At 38.3% G+C, this 27,847-nt stretch overlaps 1 protein-coding gene across 3 annotated transcripts in view; it reads left to right on the top strand.

Moving 5' to 3' along the window:
• The window catches only part of DLG2 (discs large MAGUK scaffold protein 2), a 1,049,275-nt gene that overhangs the window by 447,795 nt on the left and 573,633 nt on the right, over nucleotides 1-27,847 (top strand). For all 3 annotated transcript variants that reach the window (XM_072850809.1, XM_072850805.1, XM_072850803.1), the window contains one exon: nucleotides 27,128-27,289. In XM_072850809.1, coding sequence (XP_072706910.1) covers nucleotides 27,128-27,289 — 162 coding nt within the window. The remainder of the gene's footprint in view (nucleotides 1-27,127; nucleotides 27,290-27,847) is intronic.

The following is a 27,847-nucleotide window of genomic DNA, read 5'->3' as shown; positions in this document are numbered from 1 at the left end:
TAGACTTTTTTTTTTTTCCAAAGACATCTTTTTGCTGAAATTAAAATAAAAAGTCAAATTATCATCTGACTTTTTTATCACTACCAATTTATTTTTATATACTATTCTAGTCTTGATACAATGGTAATGATGTAGGAAGGCTTCCAGTCCTACTCCAATTATGTCACGCATAAATTATTGTCCTTTATAACCTCTCTAGTCTTCCTAAATCCATAGCAAATGGTCTTTATATACTCGTCACACTTGAATTTCATGAGTCAGTGCTTTGACAGATCACGTGTGTGTGGTGAACCAGAAAAAATGTAGTGGCTTCAAGTTATGACTTTCAAGGTCACAAATATATAACATGAAAAACATTCTTGAATTTTCTGTCACTGAATCAGTAAGAAATCTATACTCATTGTCATTATTACCCTTCCTTTTCCTTCTTAAGTAATAAATGTTAATTTTAGATTCCAAAACCCTTGAAAATAAATGAAATAAAACCCAGTTACTATTAGAATAGGGTCAATTTCAGCACCTAATCCTGCACCTCAAAGCTAGTGGAAAGTTTAGGAAAGCACCAGTGTATAGATAATCTGTAACCAGCAGAAAATGTTTACGTAGTGTTGGGTCATGAAAAAAAATTTGAAGCAACTTACATTGAAAGTATTTAATACATAAAATACAAGTTGTTTGTTGGTTTTTTTTGTGGACTCATCTTTATCATCATAGAATGCAAAATAAACTGTGACTCAATCCTGGTTTGAGTCTCTGTGCATTGAAGTCATACCTGTTTCAGAAATGGTTAATAGATGTCTACAAATAGCACTTTGCTTTTGCTACAATGAAGACTAAGGATAAAATGTCAATGCTGAAAGCCTTCCATTATATGACAATGTTTATGCTCTTGGATCACAGAATAGGCCAATATTAATAAAAACATATTGTAACTTTAAAAAAACTTAAGACATTTATAAATATACACAAAAATGATATACATGTTAACATGTTTTACAAAAAGTCTTACTCTTTAATAGTAACATGAAAGCATGGTTTTGCTAAACAATAAATATTTAAAAGATTTAGGTAAGCTTCTACATTTCAATTACTGGTAAAATTTAACAGAACTTGAAAATAATCCATATACTTTATAAATACTTATGGCTAGCTTTAGCCTTGAACATGAATAATGACTCATTTTTCATAAGATCCACATCCATGTACAGCTTTCAAATGTTACAATCCACATGACAGATACAACTGTTGCAATCTATTTATGGCAGAAGAAAAAATATTACCTGCCACTGTTAGATATTGTTATTTAATTAGCTTCTACTTCTACTTTAAAAAATAATTTTAGAAGGAAAAATTAGAAAGATTGTATTTTTATATCATAGTAACTTGTCTTAATATGACTTTGCATTCAGAACTTTGAATACATATAGTAAGTCTGTAACAATTTATAAAAAGGGGAAAAATGAGAAAAAAAATCAACCCAGAAGTTAAAGAATAGCATATATCCATATTTACTTTCTTTGAAGCATGTTAGCATTATTCCAAACTAGGGGAATATTATTTAATGAAGCAACTGGGGCCTGGAAGCCTGGCCATGAAGATGTCTGTAGGAGGAGAAGGGTGGAAGATGTTTGTTACTCTACTTAAAGTCATGAGCACAACAGAATTGTGACTAACACAAAAGTATTATCCTGTTCCTGCACACAATAAGGCTGACAAAGCCTTCCTCAATGCTTCCAAGCTCACTAGAGCCAATAGCTATTTGTTAACCTGTGATGACAGATGGGTGTAGGGGTGGTAAACAACAGAGAACCCAATTTCAGCACCAAGAAATAAATGGAAATCTTGCGAGAGACAGTGTAAGCAATCCTCTTATACTGTCTGCTAAGTTCTTCTGATCGTGCCCCTGTACTCAGCACTGGTGAGGCCGCACCTCGAATCCTGTGTTCAGTTTTGGGCCCCTCACTACAAGAGAGACATTGAGGTGCTGGAGCGTGTCCAGAGAAGGGCAACGAACCTGGTGAAGGGTCTGGAGCAAAAGTCTTATGAGGAATGGCCGAGGGAACTGGGGTTGTTCAGCCTGGAGAAAAGGAGGCTCAGGGGAGACCTTATTGCTCTCTACAACTACCTGAAAGGAGGGTGTAGAGAGATGGGGTCGGTCTCTTCTCCCAGGTAACAAGTGATAGGACAAGAGGAAATGGCCTCAAGTTGTGCCAGGGGAGGTTTAGACTGGATGTTAGGAAATTTTACTTCACTGAAAGGGTTATCAAGCATTGGAAGGGGCTGCCCAGGGAAGTGGTTGAGTCACCATCCCTGGAGGTATTTAAAAGATGTTTGGATGAGGTGCTTAGGGACATGGTTTAGTGGTGGTCTTGGCAGTGTGAGGTTTACGGTTGGACTTGATGATCTTAAAGGTCTTTTCCAACCTATACGATTCTGTCATTCTGTGATTCTGGAAAAAAAAGGACTACTTCAGTACATGACAATAACTTCAGGAGGTTGAGATATCCGTAGGAGTTATTAAAATAGGTTATAGCAGGTTTTGAGGTCATTGCCTGTTCTGGGGACTCCACTGTGCTAGTGTAAACATTCACAGTGAAAAGTGATCAAATTCTGAAAGTTATAGTCACAGGACATGAAGCTCATACCTTGTACAGAGGGTTAAAAACATACATGTACATAGGGTTTAAAAGATGTATCTAAAACATGAGAAGGTCCCACTGCAAGGTGTGACAGTTGTCATGCCCTGTGCTAGCCTGACCCAGCTGCATTCTGCTGGATGTCTCCATCTGATTGACGGTCATTTTTAATCTTAAAATATGAGCGCAGTCATGTTTTGCAGGGGAAGTTCCTAAAACTCACACAGATTTGAGATCCCTACATATTTTGTAAACTGCTGCCTAGGGATTTGAAATTTTCAGCTCTAGAAACCTTCCAGTAGACTTCTGAGGCAAACCCAATCCCCAAAGATACAGTATTTCTAAGAGATCCTGCTCACTATAGGTGGAAACGTAATTAGAAAAGTGGTAGCAAAAAATATATTTAATATAATATTGTGTTCTTAAGCACTGTGCACTTTATTATTTACCCATTTATTAGATTCTAAGTTATTGCCTGGTAAACTGAAAGTACTTAATGTATGCATATTAATACACGTGTATGTCAGGAAAATAATAATCTTGGATACATTTAAGTACTGGATGTATTAAAAACAGCTTGCATTGGTAAGAGGATAGAATACAAGACCTGAGAGGTGTTCCTCATCAGCAATTTCCAGTTAATATTCAATATGAGTTTAAAACAATGCAATATATCACAATAGATTAGGGGCGAAATTCATCCTTTAGTTGCTGGCTGTTGTTAACTGGTGTCAAACTCACATACCATGTTTAATTTCCTATTAATTGCTTATCTGTGAAAACAGTCACTACCTAAAGAAACAAGTTGGCATTGCAGAAAAACTGAGTGAAGAAACACTGTATAAATTAGGGTTGATGCGGTACCTGTTAGTGTGATGTCAGCATGTATTGCAACGTTTCTGATAGATTTCTGCCTTCTGAACTTTTTAAATGAAGGAAAAACTTGAAGCTAGTAGAACTTCTTCCATCCTCATGCAGATAAATATTTGTTATAAATCTTTGTCTCTAGGAAGGTAAAAAATGCCAAATCATCTACATACATACAAGTCCAATGCTGTCTGCGTAGGGTATGAAATTTTGTGTTACTGAGGTTAAAATTCATGAACCAAAATTTGCCTTGTACTTCTACTGGTTCATGACAACTGTGCACACATATATACACTGATAAAGGGACTTTCATATGAATTCCTTATTAAAGTAATAACATAGTGGCTTCAAAATATGTTTGCACTGTTGCTTAAGCCCCCAAATTAAGGAAACATTTGCCTAAATACAATAGACTTCTGTAACATGACTTGGCCACTAGAAAAGAAAGAATTGTCACTAATCTGGGATCTCTTTTGTGTAACTAATGTACTTGTAGAAAAATACAGAGCCTTGGGAAATTCTTGACAATTTCCACCCCATCCACATGAAATGCAGGGTGTTACAAAAACACACTGCTGAGGCTCCCAGCATCACACGACAACAGAAAACACTATCATAATTATCTTTGCAACATAATGCATTCTGATTACCTATGTACAGCAATTATAAAAAATAACAGAGCTGTTAACGTGCTAACACTGAGAACATTAACTCACGTGAATAATTTATGTAGAATGAAGTATAAAAGGACCCTCTTTTAATTACAGGTAAACTCTAGAACATTCTCAGAGAGTAACTCCAAAGATTAAAAAATACATAGGTGATTCCTTTTTTCACCTAACTTTTGAATATATACATAAATATGGGTTTTTCTTTATCTTAGGGGCTACTGAACATGTGGTTCTTGCCTTTCTCTCTTTAAAGAAAATCATGCATGTGGCTTTTTATACAACATTAAAATGTTTGTTTCGGTTTGCTGGATTATGTGTTTTTATTAGGAAAGAACTATGCATAGGCTAGTTTGAAATAGATCCTAGATTTTACAGGAATTAGTTGAATGTCTTACCAGCCTCCTTCACTGAAGAAAGCTATGGGACAAATTGATTTTCCTCTTGTGAGGGACAAATCTATTGTGCTAGAAGTGCACTGTTTTTTTGTCCATCACCTCTGTCTTAGGAGTTTAAGCTGTTTTCTCATTGTACCAGATCCAGATCAATAAAGGCTTTGAAGATAAGGACCGAGTTGTTGAGACGCTTGTCTGTAGGGAGTAGTATCGAATAATTGCACCATCTTCCCAAAGCTTTCTTTATCTGAATCCAGGTGTATCCAGGTGTATCCAGGTGTATCTTCAGAAATGTCTTGTACATTTCTGAAGACTAATGTTTTTAAGCCCCTGTCAACTCCATTTCTCAAGCATCATTACTGAAAAGGCAAAAAAGGTACTTTATGTACCTCTGCCCCCCATTTTAGCACTTCAATACAGCCAGTCCAGTAGCGCTATTTGTTCTTTGCTTACAATTCAGGGGCCCAGTCTTTCAAGCTAGATGTGAAGTCTGGATGAAAACCTCAAAAAATGAAAGTCCTTCTACTGACTTGAATAGATTTTAGGTCATTTCAGAAGTGCTTGATATTCTTTTGATTTGAAAGAGGAATAGTACATCCAGCTGTACGTCATTATAAAAATTAGGTCCCAGGTTTACTAATGATCATAGGCTAAGTTAAAATAATCAGATTTACCAGAGTTTAGAAAACTAGCATATCAAGAACAAGTAGCTTTTTCTTGCAAATGACAATGCAAATGTAAGTATGAGTTTCTAAATCTTGTATCAATGGTGAACAGCAAAAGGTTTTTATTCAAATACAGTCTGTCTTAGATCTGGCTGACTATTCCCTTTTCTTTTTAAATGTACTTTCATTGAGACTAGGGCATTTCGTAAGAACATACCCATTTTAGTTACCTTTTCCCTTGGGACACGATCACATTAATTTTTTACTTCAGTTTCTTATTGTGATTTACTTAGTTCTACTAACATTTTTAATGTATTAATATATTTTCTATTTAACAGTTTGTATTCTAATATTTCAATACTGTATAACATGCTTCTGGATATTTTTTTTCAAACTTTATTCAGTGAAAAGCTTTTAATTTCCTTCTTTCTTTCCATTCTGAAATGCAGAGTAATGTGTAGAGAATTTCTAACTCTAAGCATTGAGAAGCATTTGTTATATCTAAAGAAAAAATTAAATAACTTTTAAAAAATTACATTTAGGGGAAAAAAGTAACTTAATCCTCTGAGCATTTTAAATTCACATTTTGAAGCTGACCTCACAATAATAAATGGGATAACATTTTTTTTTATTAGTGGACTGATATTTATGAAGTGGCACTGTAGGCACGTGAGTAAAGCTTTGATTGCCACTTTGAGAAAACAGTCCTTTTTTTTAACTTGCTTCTGCCTTGTAGGTGAACATGGGCCACCTAGTTTACCATATGCTTATTTTCCCTCACAAAATAGACTTATACAACTGACCTCTAAAATGAAGTCCTTTTAGCTAGATGAGTGAAAAGGCTACATAGAAGTTTTAAAAATATTTGAATCTCTGTCTATTTTACTATTTAATTCATTAATTCAGATTTTATTACTAATAACCTGAATCTCTTAGCCATGTTTTTAGTAACACCAAAGTTCATAGGAGCTGACAGAACTGGGTTCACCCTGCAGTAACTGCTAGTCTGAAGCTGAATCATTAGAGCTACAATAGTTCATAGGAATTTCATCAAAATCACAACCAAAGACTGTCATCCACTATTGTCTCAGCATTGCATTTCTAAACATTGCGGGTGCTCCAGTGCTTAAAACCCACATTATTACTGACAATTTGGGAAAGAACATATCAGGTTTTGTTGAGGTTCTTCAAATTACAGTGAGAAGAGGCTGCTACTCTACTGATTATAAAATTCAGTTATTTGCAGATGTTTTCCAGAATGGCTTTTACATCCAGTAAAATACAAGAAAGCTCGTTAGCAGTGTAATGCTTCCTGTACCTTGCAGAAATGTCTGTGAGAAACCAAACAAAAATTGGAGTATGCTTTTTACTTTTCAGGAAATGTGTTAGGAACCCTTCACAGACAACAAAGTTTCCATCCTTATTTATTTTATAATTTACCTCATTCTTATTTGCATTAAGACTGTAAATCCACCTTTGCCACGTAAAGGGGTGCTAAGTTGGGTGAAAACGGTGCATTTGCCCCCAGTTAAAAATCTCATGCACAGCTAGTGTGGTGTATACCAGCCTTTGTGTAAATGAGAATCAGGTTCAAGTTAATGAAAATTTTGCTGTCACTGTCCTTCTTTTTTCCTCCTTTCTTTTAACATACATTTAACAAGTTAAGACCATTAGGTTTCACCTGCTGAGAATTGATTTCAAGTCAATAACATCCAGAAAATAAATTGGGTTTTTGAAAACTCATAAGTGAAACCTAGTTCAAACGATCCTTCCTTTCACATAACACATTTATACACAGTCAAAATACATTGTTTTCACCGAGTTGATAATAGCTTTTGAAATTATAAGACGATTGCAATCCTACAGGAGGCAGCAAATAGCTGGTTATTTGTATACTGTTTTTAAAGAGTGATCTTGGGAATGTTCAGCAACACAATTTTCCATCATTAGCCCTGTGGCTGCCTTGTGGAAAACCTCTGCTTCCCACCTACACATATCTACGATTTCTACTAACATCCCAGTGGCATGCTCAAGTGCCAGATTCATACTTGTTAGGTTTTCAGATCTTGAAACAACTGGTAGATGTTTTATAGTCACTTTGTGCTTACAGGGGAGCGCAGCAAGATGGCAAAACTTGTGGCCTGTAGGAGCAAGAACATCACACCAAGGACAAAAGTAGCTGCTCGTAATGCTCAGTGAGGTGTCTGCCTCCATGCACCACCTCCAAGGAGAACTTCCTCCTCCCCATAGTTAGCATGTCTTAGCAATCCCATTTGATTGTGCAAAATGCTCCCTCACTCTCCCCATTTCTCTGTTTTTACCAATCCCATAGGTCTTTGTCGTGCTAAAATGTTACAGCCCATGACTACAAGTGAATTTTTATGGCCCCTCTGCACACAGATTTCCTTTGAAATAAGGAAAGTGATGTGCAAAAAGTTGTGCTGCTTATTTCTTTGTCCTGTTTTACCTGGTGATTTTTAATAATGAAGCTATGTTTTCTGTTGCCTATAGCAAAGTATTAGGAATTACCATAAAAAATATTTCATTGTGGAGTTGAATTATTTCTTTAAGCTTTAAATACAGTTTCTTAGAAACCTTTTTTTACAATTTTATTTTAAGTAAACTGCAACCCACCCATGTTCCCTTTACTAATAATGTCCTTGTTCTCATTCTAAATTGCTGCATAGTGCTGGTGATTATAGCCTCAGTAAGAGTCCTGTCAAACTCAAGTGTAAATAGACCTTCAAGAAAAGGAAATGCATTGACCAGAACTTAAAATGTCAGCTTCACTTTGTGTGCAGATGGTGATGGATTTTTTTTTTTTTAATATCACCTTGCCAGTTCCCTGTTGGATGAACTACAGTTGTGTAGTGGATGGACTCTCTTTTGCATGCAAAGATACTATTCTGTTGTACCCACTGGTGTACACAGGCCTACCATTAAAAAAACTAAAATTTCAAGAGCTTTTCATCATAGTACCTTCAGTTTATTTTATTGCTTTCTTTTACCTCCTTACAAAAGTGTGACTACGTTCGTATTTTCAACAACTTGGGTCTGAATTATATTCACACAGCATTAGGGTTTTGACTACCAGAGGCCTTATTTCTCTCCTCCGATGAGCCTGAGTGGAGAATTTTCTGTGATGGAACATTAGTGTATGATTTGGAGACTTGGTTTCAAATCCTTGCATTGCCATAGATTTTTTTGGATAATAACGATTGCAGTAACATGAGGTGTTAAAGCTAGCCTTGTACTGCCTAGCATATGGCTGTAGGCACTTAGCAGAACTTTCTAAGGGCTGCAGCTTTGGACCTTTCCTTTTCATTTGCTGAGCAGAAACCTTCAGAAGATACTGGAAAACAGCTTGTTATCCAGAGATAACGAGGAGAACTGAAGGATGTTAGAGAACAGTGGAGTGTCATAGGAATCTTGTTCTGGGACTCGTTGCCTCCAAAAGCTTTACTTTTGGATTGAAGGGTTGTATTTCTCTTCTCTTTCATATTTTGGAATATGTTTAGCTTGGGAGAGAAATAAAGTTAATATATAGAAAACAAAATCATAAGTGAAACTTAGTTATGGAAAGCAAGTGCCCATACATGCCTCGTGCTTGTTCCCAGGTCTGCAACCATCAGCGGTCTTGTAAGTATGAGGATGTGAGACAGAAAATGTGTAAATACTGTTGATTAATCCAGACTGACCCCTAAATAATATCTGTTCTTCTCATACTGGAAAACATGAACAGATGAGCCAAGATTACGGACAGAAGTAAGATGCCAGTTTACAGAAATAATTTCTGTTAAAAAAACGATTTAATTTGGTGAATCTGGTTTTCCTGCCAAAAAACTTACTTACAGTAAGAAGGGTGCTTATCCTACCACTTCTTCTGATATCTACAAACCTGTCAGACCCATTTGTATATCAGTTTCCCAGAGAAAATTTTGAATAAATATCACTGATAATAACAGAAATGTGCCATGGGAAATGCAGGTGTGGATTTAGGCCTGTCACAGATATAAAGTAAAATAGAGGTAAATTATGTTTCCAGTATCTTATTTCATGTAAAGAACCCTGTTTACAAAATCATTGGAGTTTATACTGTTAGTAATTCTCAACCTCATCATCAGGGATAAGGGAGCTTTTCATTGTGAAGTGAAATATATTTCTATATGAATAAGGTTAGTACATTTGGTCATATGACCCCACTCAGCTAGTAGGAATCTTCTGAATAAACCAGACACCCTGTGCTTTAAGTTTTGCCATAACAGCATTCTTCTTCCCTATGAAGAACACTTTAAATGTCTTGGTGAAACTATTTTTGCTATGACAGTATAGTCTTCTCTCTGCCTAAGAAATTATAAAGCACCAAGAAAGACAGAAAAATTGAAGCTGACATTCCCAATGACTTTTCATTTCAAACTCAGTAAGATAAATTTAACACCCCTCTGAAGTCTTTTTTAATGCTGTTTATTACTGATGTCTATACAGGTGTTCCAGTGCAAGCTGAGACTGACAATTTTACTTACATTATATCATATCGTGCATATATATCTGTGTGCATGTACTCTCTGACAACAGTTCTGTTGTAAACCTTGTATTGCAGTTCTAGAAGTCAGACCCATAACATTTTCTTAAAAAGAGACTCTCACTTGCTATTTTGGCAATATTATGTACACTCATCATGGACCTCTCTGACCTCATCTGTTTCCATCAATGACCATTTTTTATATCTATCTCCCCACTTCTTACAGTTGACAAAGGCATTTTCAGTATTGCTAGTTTCATTTCCTTCTGTTCCTATGTCTACATACTATGTTGACATATTTCAGTTCTTCAAGCCCTTGCTTTCCTTCTGCAGCTCTCCAGCCTCCTCAGAGTTTGTTTCTGCAATTATATATATCAGCATTCCCAAGAGTTGCAAATTCCTCCATCTAGTCACCAAATCATGACTTGTTTATGAAAGATTGTATTGAGTAAAAGGGACTTGAGCGTTACCTGTTTTTTCATTTCTGAACTCTCTTTGGCCATTCATGTGTGTGTGAAATTTCTGGCCTTTTTTTGCTTGCTGTCTAATGACTTTCTTCCCTAACTGTTCAGGCAGTCTGTGCTGCTGATGCAGAACTCAAAAATGTTCAACCCCCCCTCCCTCCTTTATTTGCTGGGGGGAAGTCTTCCATTCCCCTTCCCTTTCTAGGTCCGGTTCCTCCCAGTGAATTTTGCAGCTCTTGGAGGCATCTCAGGCACTGCCGCAGGGCTGGAGCAGCGCAGAAAACAGCATAACTCACCCGTGAATGTGAGAGGGTTGAGAGCACAGGAAACCTCCTTCCATTAGCAGCGATCATTCATTCAAATGATGTTGATCACAAATGGGTATATTTGCTGGACGTAGCACTATCTGGGGATTTTGTAATGAATCTCAGGAAATTAAGAACATATTTTCCGCAGAAGAAAGTTCTGCATTCAGTGGTTTCTGCATATCCGGAGGAAAAGATCTGCCATCAATATTCAGCTCACTACTTGTGTTTAGTCCTCAGCTAAAATGGCCATTTATACAGGGAGAGGGAATTGGGTTCACTGAATATTTCATGTTATTTAAATTAATTGTCACTATGATGGCTTTTGCAAAGCATCTCACACAAAGGGATGAATGCAAACCCTTACCTGTTAAGCCTGTGCATCTCACCTTAGACTTGTCAAATTTTGTGAAGCGAATTTCACTGGAAGTGATAAGACTAAAGAAATAGAGTGATTCTTAAGACCAGATGTGTATGCTGAATTTCTCTACTTAATGAGTTGTAGGTGGCTTAACTGACTTAGAAATAATTTAGCCCCTCTTTAGAATTCTTTTGAAACTTGGAAATACAAGGGGTTGCATAAGAGATCAGAGAGAGGTTGAAGAAACTCTGCAATAGGCAGTTGCACTTCTAGGATACCTATGAATTCCCTCATCCTTGAGGGAAATGCAAGTTTTAACATCATCCCTGGATCCCTTTTCTGTTTTGTATTGTTTTGTTTTGTTTATAATTCTGTCTTTGGGACTTAATTGGCAAACAGATTAGGAATGTCTAAAGATAGAAACAAATTTAATTTAATAGTAGAGACTGTGTGCCCAAATGTTTGCCCGTTTCTTTTTTGGCTATATTAAAGCTCTAATAAGTTATATTGTTATCCCTTCTTGACCTTCAGGTCTAATGAATACTACTATTCTCTCTTCTAAGTCTTCTTTTTCTATAATTTTAATATACAGAAATCTAAAATAAGTACATTAAAGGGATTTTAGGTGAAAATATTTATAAAACGAGCTCTTGTTTGGGGGCAGGGAATAAACGGAAAGTGAAATTTGTGTGAATATGTATATATGTTGGCTGCTTATGTGATTTGATGTAACTCTATGTTAGCTGAAACTGTTCTGATAAAACATTTTTCCTTTTGGAAATATTTCATGGGAATGTACCCATCTTCATTAACTGTCTTAAAATAGTTAAAATCACATTCACAAACAAACAAAATATTGTATTTCAAATCTTCCTTTTAGTTTTGTTTTGCATTATGCTTGTAATGTTATTGTAAAAACTGGAACTCCAGTTGAAGTAAAGCAGTTCACTGATATGTTGATTTTCTTTAGCCTGTTTTTTCAAGGAAATTCCTTATTTGATTCACTATGAAAGCAACTTAAGCAGTTTTTGAAATAGTAGAAATTCATGTGAAACCCCTGTGGGTAGTGGTATAAAATACAGATATTAGCATTAATTCCACTTGGGATATCTTTTGTTTTTTCTCCTTTTCATGGTCTTTTAGGAGTTTTCTGACTACATTTTCTTACTGATAACAAATAATCTAAAATCCACATCCTACTAATGAGGACAAATACTGATTTCTGATATATCCTAGAAAGACATCAAACATGTAAAAATAAACAAGTACATGACAGGATAGAAATGTCAGATATAAACTCACTTTAAGTATTCATGTTTTGCAAGAAATGGCTACCCTTTTTTCTTTGGTTTATTTTAAAATAAATTTAAAGTAGAAACCTGGCAATGGCACCTTTTGCAACTTCAGTTTTATAGTATACAAAAAAGTGGCTCCACGTTTTTTGCATAGAACTGTAAATATGGGCCACATATAGTCTGTTCCAAGTCAGTGTCTTTTACATAAAAGTACTTCTGAGAAATATGAAACATTCTGAAGAGAGAAAAAGGAACAGAATGGGTCCAGAATACCTGATTAGCCACTTATGCATATAACGCTAGCTAGTATAGCTTGGCAATATATATCTGAAGTGCAGGTGTTCAAACTATTTCACAGGCAGGTCAACTCTGATAGCATGCAAAGAGTTGTCAGAAGGTACGCAAGGGTGGTGGAAAATGCAGACGTCTGACCTATTTACAGGTGAGTGCTGAACACTTGCAAATGAGCTGCACTGATGTGCGAAAGTTAGTGAGGTGGGAGGAACTCAAGAACTGCAAATTTTCACCCAATAAGCATAATAACTAAAACACTTCAGAAATTTTTGGTACAACAGGTGAATGCACTTCACTTGGAAAACATCGTCTCCAACAAAGTACTTCAGAAGCTTTGAGAATACTTTGTCCTGTTAATGCTATGTATTTTGGGGGTCTGATTCATCAAGCTTTTTAAGACATAAATTTGTACTGAATTTTGTTGTAAATACAGTGAAATAAGCAATTAAGGAAACATTTTTACAGTGGTTCCATGACACTTTTATTTGTTGGAAAGTTCAAGAAGAGAAAGTGCTAAGATCCTATGGTTCTAGTCATTTCACCATTGTAGTAATATTTAAAAAAACATTGAGGACAGTGAGTACAAAAGTGAGATACATTTTTTCAGACAACTGGAGCGCATCTCATAACACTAGTTAATAACCCGTAAAAGAAACTCTTCAAAACATTTCCTGCTGCACCATTTAATCGTAATTTTGGTGGTTAAAAAAGTTAATAAGGCCACACTTTTAATAAGCTAATAAAGCTGAAAAGTATCTATGAGAACATGAACATATAGGGCCAAAATATTACTGGCAACTGGGATTTGACTCATGCTATGTTCAACGTTGAGTCTAATAGTTTGCATGGTAGCGAGGGAAATTAGATGGTGCAGCCTTTCCCAAGGGAGCTGCAGAAGAACCAGGCTAATTTAACACCACGTGGAGATTATCAGCTTTCAAAAATACAGATGTATGTTCACAACAAGTTGTGGCAATTCCCACATAGGCAGTTTTCACTTTGGTTTAGTCACGTAGCAATTAGGACAAAATGCCAAGTCACTATGCCAAAAAATAAACACACCTCCCAAGGGGGAGCACACTTCCACTGTTTAGCTCAAGGTATGAGAGCCAGAGGAGCTTCTGGGTGAGGTTCACCAGTGCCAATATCTCGGCTTTTGGGCAGTTAGTGTCAAGCACGTGGCACCATTAAAGGGCATTCCACCCCTTCCTGAGCAGCAGAAATGAGATGAATCACTCAAAAAGGTGCATTTTCCTTGGTGCGGATAGTCATTCACACAGTGTGATTAATGTTTACAGAACTTTGCTCATGCAGAGAAGTTTTATAAATAGTAAAATGTGTTTTTCCCACTCTATACATGATAGTTTGATGTGAATAGTGTTATATATATAGCCACTGACTTTTAGATCGGTGATCCAACTGCAACAAAGGTCAACAACAAGTTGAAGTCATGCTCGCTTTCTCATTGTCAAGATAAAAATGAGCTGTAGCTCTCAGTTTGGTTCCCAGGGAGCATTTCTTTTCCTCAGCAAAAAATCACAGCTCCAGACTCAATACATGGTTTTCCTTGTTGGTATTATCAGCTGAGTAACAGAGGATTGACAGAAAATGGAGGGTGACTCGCCTGCTCTTGTAAAGGTGGTTTATGCAGAGAAAAAGATGTGGTATTTACAAAAGAACTTTTATTTTGGGGAGTTTACATTGCTACTTCATCAGAAAACATACAGAGATACACGTCTTTGGTTATCCATCTAGCACTTAGTCAAGTACTAAAAAAGATGGAAAATGAATAATCAAACAGCTCTAAATAGGCCATATTCCCAGGCGGGTGTTGCAGATCTGAGGATTTGGCCCACTGCACGTATAAAGCTCTGGAAAATATTTATTTATGCAATCAATCAATCCATTTGTTGGGTCAGGACTTAAAAAACCCTCTCTGCCTAATAATAAAACTGCTGTGTCTAGACCAAGCTATTTGCTTGGGATTGTCTGTGAGTTTTGTTTTGGGTATCATTTTATAATGTCTTTCATTTCAAAGTTAACAGTGCCTCATGATTGCCTCATGATCTGGGCTCAATCTAATTTTAACCAGGATGGATTTTGCTTTGTCCTCATTTTCTAATAATTAAGAACAACAGAAAATGTACCATGACATTGTTATTCAGCTGACAGTCCTTTATGCAGCCTTCCTGAAAGCTAGTTGTTAAAACCAAAGGAATTAGGTTTTATTTTCTTCATGATATTTTATACAAGGCATTTACTTCCTTCAGCTGAAAACATAAAGAAATTGAAAGAAAATTGTTACAATATCTAGACTTTTTCAAATAGGGATTCTTAGTGAATGTGGTAGGGATTTAACCTTTTAATTAAGCTAGCGTTGTTGCAAAGAAGGATGGCTTTGGACATTGGTAAGGTCAGTCTGCAAGAAAGAAATTTTTTATTGCATCGGAGACAACTTTACTAACTTCTAAAACATTCAACCTTCCCCTTTGTCTTCCCCTGCTTTCTGAAACTATAGAAACTACCCAAAAACCTCATCAATAAGAAAGGAGCAAAATACTGTAGAATTCAGCACAAAGATAGGCAGACACAATGGTGAGACACAATTGTATCCAACAGAAGAGTCAATCAATAACTTTCAAAAGCAATAAAGTTTGAGGTATCCAGGTTAAGATATGTAGAATCTTGATTTTCAAGAAAATCCAGTGGACTGGTAGTAAATTTCCATCTACATCATTGCCTAGTGTCCAGAGAGTCTTCTAGGCCATATAATATAAATTTGAATTTTTATAGCATTTTTCAGCTCTAAAGAACTTTTCAGACATTACTAACCCTGACAGATATACACTATAATATGACACAAAACAAGTGCCTGATCAGTTAGGCATGGACTCCAGCTTATATTTGCAGAGACTGAGAGCCCAGTTGACTTATTTAAAATGTGACTGCTCATATAACTTAAAAATAAAAAATATGCTTATTCTTCCACCATGACTATGGAAGGACATCCCAAAAGAACAATAACCCCAACAGAGAATCATTGTCTCCATCCAGCAGAGTAATTACTGGATGATTTTTACATTTAACTTCAAATGTGAAAAATGCTTGCCTGTCCAAACGAGACGAAGGCAAATTTTAGGTCTAAAAGCAGTTCTACAGATAGTAGAAATCTGTCCATATATCCCTTCATTTCCTGCAATTTTGCTATCTACCTGCAGTTTTATTCACCATGACCCACTCATTGCCTTGGTTTTGGCTAAGCCCCATGGGACTTGAAAAACGAAGAAAGGCTGTGCTGACAGGCTTGCTTGGCCCTTCAGAAAATGCAGGTGTAATACCTTTGTTAGTTTATTTTTGAATCGAATAAATAGAGATCATGATAAGCTGTTCCCTCTTCATTTTAGGTAAGGTATGGCGCAAGGAGCGGTGGATTCATTCCCTCTGTGGGCTCAAAGGATGTAAGCCCAAGAGGTTTTGCCATTACATTAAACTCAGTGTACCTGCAGGTAGTGCAGTTTAATGGGATACTCTCTTCCTGCCCAGCTCCTGACCTGGGAGTAGTTTTACCTTGATGTCTTGCCATCAGATCAGTGACCTGAAGGAGCTTTCCCCTGGAACCGTAAACTCCTTAGATCAGGAACTAGGCTGATTGTGGAGAGGTGGAAAGGTGGCAATACTGATTTTGGTGGTAGCCTCAGTAAAGCAAATATTGCCTTGTTCATACCATAGCTTCATGTTTCTCTGTATTCTGTTTATAATGACAGCTACTTTGCCCGCTTGCACTGTAACCAGGGCTTTATTACAGTATCTGAAAGCGCAGATTATTTTGCTGCAATTATGCCGTACTGAAAGGCTGTAGAAGGATTAAGACCCAAAGGACCAAAGCTGCTTTTTCAGTAAGTGCCCTGTTTTAGAAATGTTGATCTCGATGCTCACAGGTGTCAAGAAGGTGCAAATTCACCTGACACAAATATGTTTTGCTGGCCTGTTGAACACCACCTTAAAACATGCTAAATCAATCTTTCTGTTAGTAAAAATTCATAGCTTTTAAAAGAGGGGACTGATAAAAATAGTAGATATTTGAGACTTGTAATAACTTTTCCAGCACCAACAAAAATTGGTTTGGTACAAAAAGGACGTTATCTTCAGAGCTAACGGTCTGGGTTCATCAGAGTGACAACGGCGAGATTATCTTTCAAGTTTATGCACATAGAACATTTGTATTTTTATTTAGGAAGACCCAGTTTTCCACAAACACTGAAAAATTCAGTACTTATCGCTATACCTTCTTCACAGTAGAAGAAGCAGAAATACTATTAAAGTTTATGAGGTTTTTTTATGTGTGTATACATTGCGTTCAAAGAACAGTTAAGGGATGCAGGGTTATAAAGTTAAGCACTCAGATTTAGGAAATGGAAGAATTAAGATGGTCTAAGCAATTTTATTGCAGGCCCTCTGTGGCCATATATTGTAAGGTAGTATTATAATATAACTCAAATACATTTTTAATTACACAGTTATTTTTGTTTTCACAGGCCCTCTGCTTCTTTCAGTCATATGGAGTGGTACTTCATATGGCATTTTACATTCAACATATGTCTCCATGCGTTATTTAATGCATGCAGTTCAAACTGTGGTCCATTTACAGAATTACTATTTTTTTCATTGATTTTCCTTTTATACCGAGCCTGATCACAGTATCCAAATATCTCATAAACATTAATGAATTTATTTTCACAATATCCCTGTGTGATTAGAATTTTTACTCATTTAACAAAACAATTAAGACCAAATGAGTCCACTAGTTGCTGTCTCCAGTCTGCAATATCAAGAATGAAATTATTCTCATTCAAAATGCTTAAATCCTAAGCTGTCTTCAGTCCAAACTAGAAAAAAAAAGGAGAAAAAGTGCTTTCAGTGAGCAGTTCTTTGACAAATATACATATAATAATGTGGTGTTCCAGTTATTAGCAAGGGAACCTGGTTGACCTGCTTATACCAGAAGTTTAAGTTTTAGGTGGCCAGTGTCAGCTGATACCAATTCCACCTTTGATTGCCTTCTTGGAGTGCACGGGATTCCATTGCATTTTTTCTGTACAAAGCCCAGCTCCCCCTGATTTCAGCTGAAGCTGCTGATGCTCAGCACTTCTGCAAAAACTGGCCATCTGTGTCTACCAAAACCTTTCGAAGTGAGCAATATCTCAGTTCTACACCTGTGGAAAGTTTGGTTTTGTGAAATGCCTAGCGTTGCATGAGATTTCTGTGGCAGAAGCAGAGAGTTACCTACAATAGCATTCGCCTGTATTAGCCTGAGAGCATCCTTTTGCTTCATATAGCCTTTGTCCAGAATTTTCCAGTTTCTGTAAGAAACGATACTGGAATCCCACAGACACACAATTCCTGTGTCCTTCAATACACAATTAATTCCCAAAGGACTGTCCTGTCTGCACAGTGAATGCGATAGGGTTCATGAGGAAATCATACTTCCTTGACTGTTGCGTACTTTACTCTGCGGATTTATTTTTCTTTTAACCTATGAAATGAGTCTTAATTTAAGAAAAGCAGAGTCTAGTTTTCCTCCTAGATTTCATTTAGACCTGGGACTGCAGAAAGAGCAAGGGTATCAATGGGAGCACTTATATTCAAGAAGTCTGGGAAATAGGAATGTGTGAGCAGCGAAAGGGTCAGATTTTAAAATGACTCTCCACAGCCCCAGATGGAAAGTCTACACAACCTAGCATGGGGCAATGCCACCACCTTCAGAGCCACAGGCCTCTGCCACTTGACTAATTGCTGGGAGCAGCTATTGCTATGCAAACTAGCCCTGGAGGGAGTTAAGACAAATGCTTTCCCTAGGGATTTCACAAGTATTTTTCAGCACCGGAGCAGCACAGATGCTGGAGTTCTCTGAGCTTTGGTCTTTATCCCCATTTGCTCCAGTCCTGTTTTGACAATTTTTCTATTCCTTCGCTTTCCTAGCGAAATCTCAAGTCAGCCGTCCTTGGATTTGCCATTACACATTATAGATCCCTTGGCTTATTTTAGCATTGACATGTAAAGCTCCCCATATTGGATTATGTATGTATCCAAGAGAGGAAAGGACTCAGGGTAATATTTTCATGCATCTTTTTCTTATCAGTAATGCTGTCTCAAGGAAGTACTCTGCCCCTCCTTGACTTTTCATTCCTACTCCTGTGTGGCCTCCTCCCCTAGAGCTGATGCACTTATTTGTGAGGCTGGGAGTTCCACAAGTGCATAATTTAGGTTCAGACAAACCTGTAAAAAAAACTAATCTTGATCAGTGACTGGTCACTACTAGTAAAGGAGCAGGATGGAGGACCAGGGCTGCACAGGGGAGACAGATGCAGAGATGGAGAACGACTTGTGCCTAGCACTGCCATCAGGGAAAACTATACCCAGAGGCTGCACGAGATACTTGGGCTTGTATCGTACACGATACCTACATAAGATGAACTCACAGGCATCGTGGGAAAGGCTACAGCACTAGAGACTATGTCCAGAGGCCATCCCTCCCTAGAGACCCCCTGCAGTGGGACCTTTCGGGGAAGCATAATTAACACTGGAACTAGCACAGTCTCACTGCCTCCCTTCAGTCTGCGGGCTCTCCACAGTGACCACCAGCAGGTGCTAACACAGCCAGGCAGTGTCCCAAACTAGAACTATGACACTGGAGCCAAAAAGCCCACCGCAACTACATCTATTCAAGACCCATGAGGGCTAAGAGACAGAGTTAGGGGACAATCTTGGTTATCCTCTGGAGTAACTCAGTAAGTGCTATCCTATTGACTGACGCTCGGAAGGGCATCAGCAAATATGATGAAAATACACAGTTAAAGCTTTATATCAGTACATAGATACATGCAAAACTAAGCAATACAAAATCACTTACATTTTTTATTTTTTGTAGTTAGATAACGGTGAAGAAGTCACTAGCAGTGTGCACTAGGAAGAGGAGTCCTATTTTTTGTATAAATTCAACTAAGTAGGGCACCCAAGTGTGAAGACTGAGGAGAGGGTTTCAGCTGCAAAACACAAATGGCTTGCTGTGTCATGTGCTGAGCAAAGCTGGACTAAATTAAAATCTGTATTTTTGGTGCAGAAAACATATGAGGGGCAAGTCATTTGTTCTGTGACTTTTGTTTGTTTCTCTGTATCATTTGTTTCAGGCAATAATAATATATTATTTATTTCTTAAGTTACATGATTACTTCGTAATCTTCTGATATAAAACCAGGGTGTTTGTTTTGCCATGCTGCGTTCCCACCGCAGGCTTATTGGCAGGGAAACAGACACGGCGACTGGCGGCATTTGCCAGCTCTGTCTCTCCAAATGCTCAGTAGTAACCTCAGCACGGCCGCCCCATGCCAGAACCTGTTCCTCACATCAGGCAAGGGGTGGTAAAGGAGAATTTGTGAGGCTCAGTGCTTCCACACTGGGGGGCTGCAGCAGCAGAGTTGGAGGGATCAGGGAATGGGAGTGGGGACACAGTGCTTCTAGGAAGGCGCAGGGAGCTGCAGGGGGAAAGGAGGCACGAAGGAGGGAGCTAATGAGGCGTGAAGACTTCTATAGTGGCTGTGGGAATAAGGATATATCAGAAAAAAAATATTTTGAGGGGAAGAGTTGAAAACTATAAAAAGGAGTACGCAAGTGAAGTTATTGCAGGACAAAGAGATGGAGAGGTGGCTACAGCCTGATGTTGATAGATTGTATGGTTTCACCCACATCTTTCCTTTGCTCCACTTAGATAAACAATCAATATTAGCTGGATTTTTTTTTTTGTTTAAGTTACTGGTTTTTATAGTCTGCAGCCACATTCACCATTTAGTACTACCAAAGCCGCCCTCTTAGAGTGTCTTTTTTTACACCGGTACTTCAAGTTAAAAATCTATTTTAAATTATTGGATAGCAAGTAGCAACCTCCAGAGGGCTAAACTGAAGCTGTTAACAGGTCCAAAACGCGATGCAGCATATGGAGCTGAATACCTCATGGTACAGATTTGCATGCAGGCGGTTTTAATTAGGATTTAGAATTCCTTCAGGAATGCAGCATTCTGGGCTAGTCTCAATCTTGTCAATACATAGTGTTTTTGTTCATGCTAAAGCCTGCAAAAACCAATAGGTTGCTACTTGCTTGTAACTTTTGATGCTTCTATGAACTGTTAAACTTTTCTCCAGCTGCCAGCTTCCTGTACGATCATAACCTGTTTATATGTACTTACTATAAAAGATTGCCTTCTTTTTAAAATAATGTTGCACCAGGTCAGTTCAAAGTAAAAATCGTTTGAATTTTTATGACATTGCATAGCAACTTCTTTTTTCCTGCAACACTTCATAGTGCAAAGTGAGAATACGCTTTAACTCGATGGTTATTGTGCCATCTTGTGAGCGAAAGGTGCAACTACGTCCAGCTAATACAAGCAAGAGGTACTTTGGCTAATGTCCATATCACTTCGTCAGCACGAGAAATAAAATTATTTAGGGTTTCAGAAAACAGATGAGGAGAATACTGTAAAACATATTTGCTCCACTGTATTGTACTTGCATTTTTTAAAAAAAACTGATCATATGTTCCCTACTATGGTGAAAACCCTGCTGATTTCAGTAAACTGAGAGAAGAAATATATTTGCTTTTTATTCCCCCTCCTGAAAAAAATGGGAACTTCTTGTTGTACTGAATGGAAAAGTTATGCAAATTCTCAGTATTCAGTGATGACGGTGTTCCTTCTGTGAAACAATTTGGTTCTTACAGGAAACCTCTGGTCTTCTAAAAATTGTTATGTGTTTCTCAGAGATAGGACAATATAAATTACACAAAGCACTGCTAGCTATTACATTGATGCAGAGAAAAACCTAATTCCTGACCTGAGGAAGCCTGCTGTCTCCTGGAACATTTGTGGGGGAAAAAAACACCCCAAAATTAAAAATAAATTACAATAGCAGCAGCTAACCTACAACCTTACTTATAAATAATAATTATTACTGTTAAAGTCAGTGTAGTTGCATTAGGTCTTGAGCTTAGAAGGAAGACTGGAAAAATCTCCTAAGTTCTACCACTGCTTAATTAATTGACTGTCTTTGTGACCTTGAGCAAGTTGTTGTATTTCTGTGCCTAATTTTACCCACCTTTAGATGATGCAGATACTTTTTTTCAACAGGATGTTATCAGACTTGACTACCACTTGTAAAGCTTCTTGGATGAAAGGTATTGCTGTGATATAGTGACAAGCTTGTTAGAAATCTACTTGATAAGCAAAAGAGCAAGTCATTCACAATAAGTGTAATTATTCAATGATTTAAGCTTCTTAATCTACTTCCACAGTCTTGGCAAGCAGATTGTGATTTCTTCCATTTTATATAATGAGGAGAGTATTTTTTTCTCTTTTTACTCTATAGATTGATTGCAAATATTCAGAATTCAAGCTGTGTTGCTCATTTGCAATCAGTTGGATGAGTAACATTATTTCTACTCATGATTGGATGAATGCCCAAGGACTTGTGTGTGCAAATTGTAAAGTTTGTCTTCTCAAGATACTCATCTGTATGACATTGAAATTTGCTGCCTTTGGAGAGCAGTGCCAGTAAAATTCAACACATTGAAGACCACTGAAAAAACTGAGCAAAAAAGTAAGACAAGGTGACACTAACATTTTTTAATGGGACTTTGCAGATTAAACTTTTGTCTAAATGGACCAAGTCCATTATGGTTTTAGGTTTTGCCTGTTGCTAATACTGTGAACAAATCTAGTGTATTGAATTCTGGACCTAATATCATGCGGAAGGGGGGTGACACTCAACCTGTTCAAAGGTAGCTCCCGTGTCAAGGTTGCAGCAGATGACTAGCAGTGGGCTTAATCTGTGTGGGAGTTGCAAAGCAGCTCAAATCCTGGGTTGAGGGAAAAGGCAAGTGAGCAAGGGGTAAGAAACAGGTAGCGTTGGGACCCAGTTGCATACCTTATCTGTCCCCAGATTTCAATGGGACAACTGGATCTGCAAAAGATCATCATCTCATGTGGGAAATTTTCTGCAGGATTTTCTTTCCCTGTGGTCTCTAAGTCATATGGGTTATATGAAGACCCACAGCTTGTAAGGTGCAGAAGTCTGGCCCCTCCTGAGGAGGACCATAAAACAGAAATAGTATTTGAGATTTGAAATCCTGATGTGTAAGAGCTAAAATGAGTAGTATTGCTATTGTTTCCTTTGACAAAACATATTACACTAGCCAGAGTATTTTTAACAGACTGGCTTTGAAGAGAGATTGGGAGCAGGATCCACTCATGAATGCATTACCACCTCATAGTATGTTGTGGTACCTTTTTTACACCATTAATATCTATGAGCTGTATCTACTATAAAGCTTCAGCTGAGTGAAAAGCAACATCACTTTTTTTGCCTCTATGTCTCTTGCACATGGCAAGGTGTCTTTCTGTAGGTGAAGATCCTCTTTAGACCAGGATTCACTGGCTGCTCTTATTTCACAGGATGTTGTAGAGCCTCGTGACTCCTGTAACACACTTTGCTCCCTCCTTTTGTGGCCCTCTTATTGCAAGGAGAAGTAATGTGTGATGTATTGGAGTGTGGTCCAGCCAAAGAGCCGTGTAGAGAAGAACAGGGAATGTGCTTTTGAATGCCAGCTCCAGTAGGACCGCATTCAGCAGCTTAGGACACGGGTCAATTTGAGTTGATCTAAAATGAAATGTTCTGTTTGCATTTATGGCAAAGCAAACTGATGGTAACTGCAAAAAAATACTGAAGACTTTTGTAAAAACCAGTTCTCTTTGGCCCAACAATTCCCAACAATCTTAATTCATTGACAATCTGTCAAAGGTAGGTTGTAAGAATATCTGTATTTCCATGCCAGTGCAGTAGTCTGGCTAATGTAACTTCTATTGTAACTTACCTTTTTTTTTTTAATCTTTTTTTTTTTTCTTGAGAGCTGGCTTTGTTGAAATTTCAGACTTTTGACCATTGCCTTCTGCTGGATTCATATCTTCAGTCCTGTTTGGCTGACAACTTTTTGGCAAACACAGCCTTAGAAATGCTTCTTTAGACAGTACGATCTGAGGAGCAGTGATGCTGTAATAATCTCACATTGTAGAGAGAATGATCTCTTATAAAAAGGCACGTTCGTATTAAAAATTCACAGCAGCGCACTCCACTCCTCCATTATAGGTAATTACAGAGGATTTTAAATATCTGATGCTAGTTGGCAGGGTACAATACCCTGTCAGCAGCAGGCACTGATTTGTAATTTAATTATCATAAGACATCCACCTGTTCTTTTGTACAGGGTAGCATTTCCGTGCAATCATGCTTTTCCCTCCAGAAATTTGAATTAACCCTTAGAGAAAGCTCTGGTTTCTAGGGAATGGGGTAATTTCAAGGACATTTGCAGGACCCCATCACGACAGAGCAATGCAGACGAATGAGGCATTTCTGCAGGACAGTCTTAATTCTGGTTTGGTATTTTCAGCCTTACCACTGACTTTTTGCTGTGTCAAGCTGTTTTGGTTCACAGCTGAAAACATTTCAGTGAAGAGATGCTGTGGGAGGAAAGATGTATGAAAATCAATGAGTTTGGTGCTAAGAACATGAGGCAAACACATAACAGGATTGACCCAGAAATGCTATAGGCTCATACTTTGTGAAGAATGAGAAGGCTGGGCGTGGGGTCCAAGGGAGATAACGGCAAACGGAAAAGTGGAAACCTGTTCTGTAAACTTCCCAATTTATGGCACATGAACATGGATATTCTTGAATTTGTCATGGGAATGTGCAGCTATTGGATAAAATTATCAATTTTAATTATAAAGCATAGGTTTTCATGGGAAAGTCTACCCATGGACATCCACGCAAGTGTTCTGTTTTGGGCAGCACTGTGCTCCGGGTGAACCAATTTCCTCTGGGTCTTGGCTCTGATTTGTGCAACAGCTACACTGCGGTGCAGTCATGGGGAAAGGACTTACTGATGATCAAAGAGATGTTCTCTCTTTAATGCCACCTTACACTGCTTCTTGGGCTGTAAAGCTGCACTAATGATCTGGACAGAATAGTATGTATATATATATAGTATAATATTTGTATGAAAAATAGCGTGGGCAGCAGGATTAGGGAAGTGATTGTCCCCCTGTACTCAGCACTGGTGAGGCCGCACCTCGAATCCTGTGTTCAGTTTTGGGCTCCTCACTACAAGAGAGACATTGAGGGCCTGGAGCGTGTCCAGAGAAGGGCAACGAAGCTGGTGAAGGGTGTAGAGCAGAAGTCTGATGAGGAGCAGCTGAGGGAACTGGGGTTGTTTAGCCTGGAGAAAAGGAAGCTGAGGGGAGACCTTCTTGCTCTCTACAACTACCTGAAAGGAGGGTGTAGTGAGATGGGTGTTGGTGTCTTCTCCCAAGTAACAAGTGATAGGACAAGAGGAAATGGCCTCAAGTTGCGCCAGGGGAGGTTTAGATTGGATATTAGCAAAAATTTATTCACTGAAAAGGTTGTCAAGCATTAGAACAGGCTGCCCAGGGAAGTGGTGGAGTCGCCATCCCTGGAGGTATTTAAAAGACGTTTGGATGAGGTGCTTAGGGACATGGTTTAGTGGTGGACTTGGCAGTGTGAGGTTTACAGTTGGACTTGATGATCTTAAAGGTCCTTTCTGACCTAAATGATTATATGATTCTATGTTTCTATGACAAAGCTTCTCATGGCTTCTGCCACTGCTGTCTTGTCTCTTTTGAAAGCCGTCGCTGGACATTTTCATTTTGCCATTTCCTGGGGAGATTAGATGACTCTCGTATTCTGCAGTTATTTCTCCTAATCATGTTTTAGCAAATGACTCACTTTAAAGAGGGTGTCTCTGAGTAGTCGTCTTTTTTGAAAGAGTACTCACTGGATTCAAAAAATAATTGATTTCTTGGGGCTTAAATTATCCTTGTGCCAAGCCTTAATGTGACATTGGTTGGAGTACCATCTATTAGACTGATGGCTTCTTGCCCAAATAATACTTGTCTGGTGCCAGTCATTTTATATATTCATTAATTATGTTATCTGAAAAGTGAATATGTGAAGGGTTGCAGGCATATCCCAGAAAAGAAGAAGAGAATAAATTATGTCACGTGTGTATTCTGAAAATAATTGGCAACTGCTGAAACATTCCCATACATGAGAGTGAAGGCGGGAATAAACTGGGATGATTTCCTTTGGAGGGATGAGTAAATGAAGTAACACCCAGAGCTCAGCAGTCGAAGTGAAATGCAGGAGCAGAAGAGAGGTCTGCTTTGCAATGTCCTTGTGAGTGTACCTGAACTTAAGACTTCTTATTTTTCTTACATGGACATCCAAACAAGTCTTAGTCTTTGATTTTGTCTTTTCTTTAGTCTTTGATGTTGCTCATTCCAATATTTTAGCATATACCTGTCATCTGAAAAAGGCATTTACAATGACACTATCTGCCCCTCTCTTACTGCCAAAGACCTACGAACTCCCCTTCTGATTGCACCCTGCTCTCCTCCTCCTGCTCCCTGCTGTCACCTCCAAAGAACCCCCGCCACTGCCTTACGCCATGTGAATTCGTATCCCCCACGGGACCTGTTCAGTAGTCTTCAAGCATTGGAAGGGGCTGCCCAGGGAAGTGGTTGAGTCGCCATCCCTGGAAGTATTTAAAAGATGTTTGGATGAGGTGCTTAGGGACATGGTGTAGTGGTGGTCTTGGTAGTGTGAGGTTTACGGTTGGACTCGATGATCTTAAAGGTCTTTTCCAACCTATACGATTCTGTAATTCTGTGATTCTCCCTCAAAACCGCGGTGTGTATGTGTGACACGTATAAACGGCAAGGCTTTGGCAGTGCGGGGCTGCAGGTGCTTCTGCGAAGAGAGGTCAGAGCTGCCCCGTGCCGAACACAGCCCGTTCCAGCTGGTTCCAGCCAGCTCCATCTGGCTCCAATGGCCCCACCACAAGACACAGCTGGGCCCGTCAGCCAAGTGGATGGTGCCTTTTTAAAAAAAATTCTAGCTAAAGGACAGGTCTGGTCATTAAATTTAATTTTTTAGGGTTATATTTCTTGTTGTTACAAGCTTCGTTTTGGATCTTGGCCAAGCTGCTTACGTCCTGTTTCTTATGTTGCCTCTCCGTGGAGCGGGGAGTTATAACACCTCACACCCTAATTAGTGTTCAGGGTAAGGAGACAACTTTACTGCAGAGTAATTTTCTGCCTGATTGTGGTTCTGTGGAAGTGCATGTGTGCTATCCAGCATCAGAGTACATGGTGCTAAATGGAAAATGACCCAAATATTTTGCACAGAAAGGCTATAGAAGTGCAGTTATTAATGTGGGGATGTGAAATGTGAGCTGACACTACAGCTCAGCCAGTCAACATGTCTTTTTTTTGTCATTATCAACCCTTGCTGGTATGTCGTCTCAGATGTCTATCTGATGGTGAAAGTTTTGTGTATCAGCGTGATATACGACACTTTCTCTCTTTGATGAAAAGTTAAAAAAAAAAGAGGTTTTGTCTCCAGAACAGATTAGGAGATCCGAGGGTTATAGTGTCTAATGTCTGATACTTTATCTGTTATTCCATATTTACATTAATATATGTGCATTGCCTCCTCAAAGCTTATTTGTTCTTCCTTGCTATCTTTTTTCTCTAGAAATATCGTTATCAAGATGAAGATGCTCCACATGATCATACTTTGCCTCGATTAACCCATGAAGTGAGAGGCCCAGAGCTTGTTCATGTGTCAGAGAAGAACTTGTCTCAAATAGAGAATGTCCATGGATATGTCTTACAGTCGCACATTTCTCCTTTGAAGGTAGGATCGATATTCACTGTGGCTCTGGTCCTCAAATACGAGAAAACATTTAGCATGAAGCGCTTTGGGAAACTTATTTTGTCATACAAACAGACGAGCTGCTTTTTGAAAGGTGTCGTTGCAGATTGATTGTCCTGTGTTGAGTTTTCAAGGTTCGCTGTAGTGTAACAGGTGATGGTTTAGTTGGCAAAGCTTTGTGTTGAGATGTGAGCTTTTTGCTTTGAGTGAGATTTTTGCTTGAGCAAAAATTATTCCTGGAAGATGAGCCTTTTTTTCTGTACATTGAGAAAAGAATAATGCAGGTTCTCGGCCTCAATATCACTGTGATTTTGGAATGGCAGACTTCCCTTCCTGATTGTCCTTGTTCAGAAACTGAAAAAAATACTGTAAATATAACCACCCGACAGAGTCCTGGTTTTTGCATCTCTCAAAAAGCTATATCAAAGTCATAAGTTATGCCTGAAAAGGAAGCTCATTTGCCAGTTATTCAGATCCTTTCTACTCAAGCACTTGCTGTTTTCTGTGGGTTTTGTTGCAATTCAGAGTGATGTAGAGACA

The sequence above is a fragment of the Ciconia boyciana genome, chromosome 1 (assembly GCF_034638445.1).
Source record: "Ciconia boyciana chromosome 1, ASM3463844v1, whole genome shotgun sequence".
Lineage (NCBI taxonomy): Eukaryota > Metazoa > Chordata > Aves > Ciconiiformes > Ciconiidae > Ciconia > Ciconia boyciana.
Note: the sequence above shows the minus strand (reverse complement) of the source record. Positions and strands in the feature narration are given on the sequence as shown.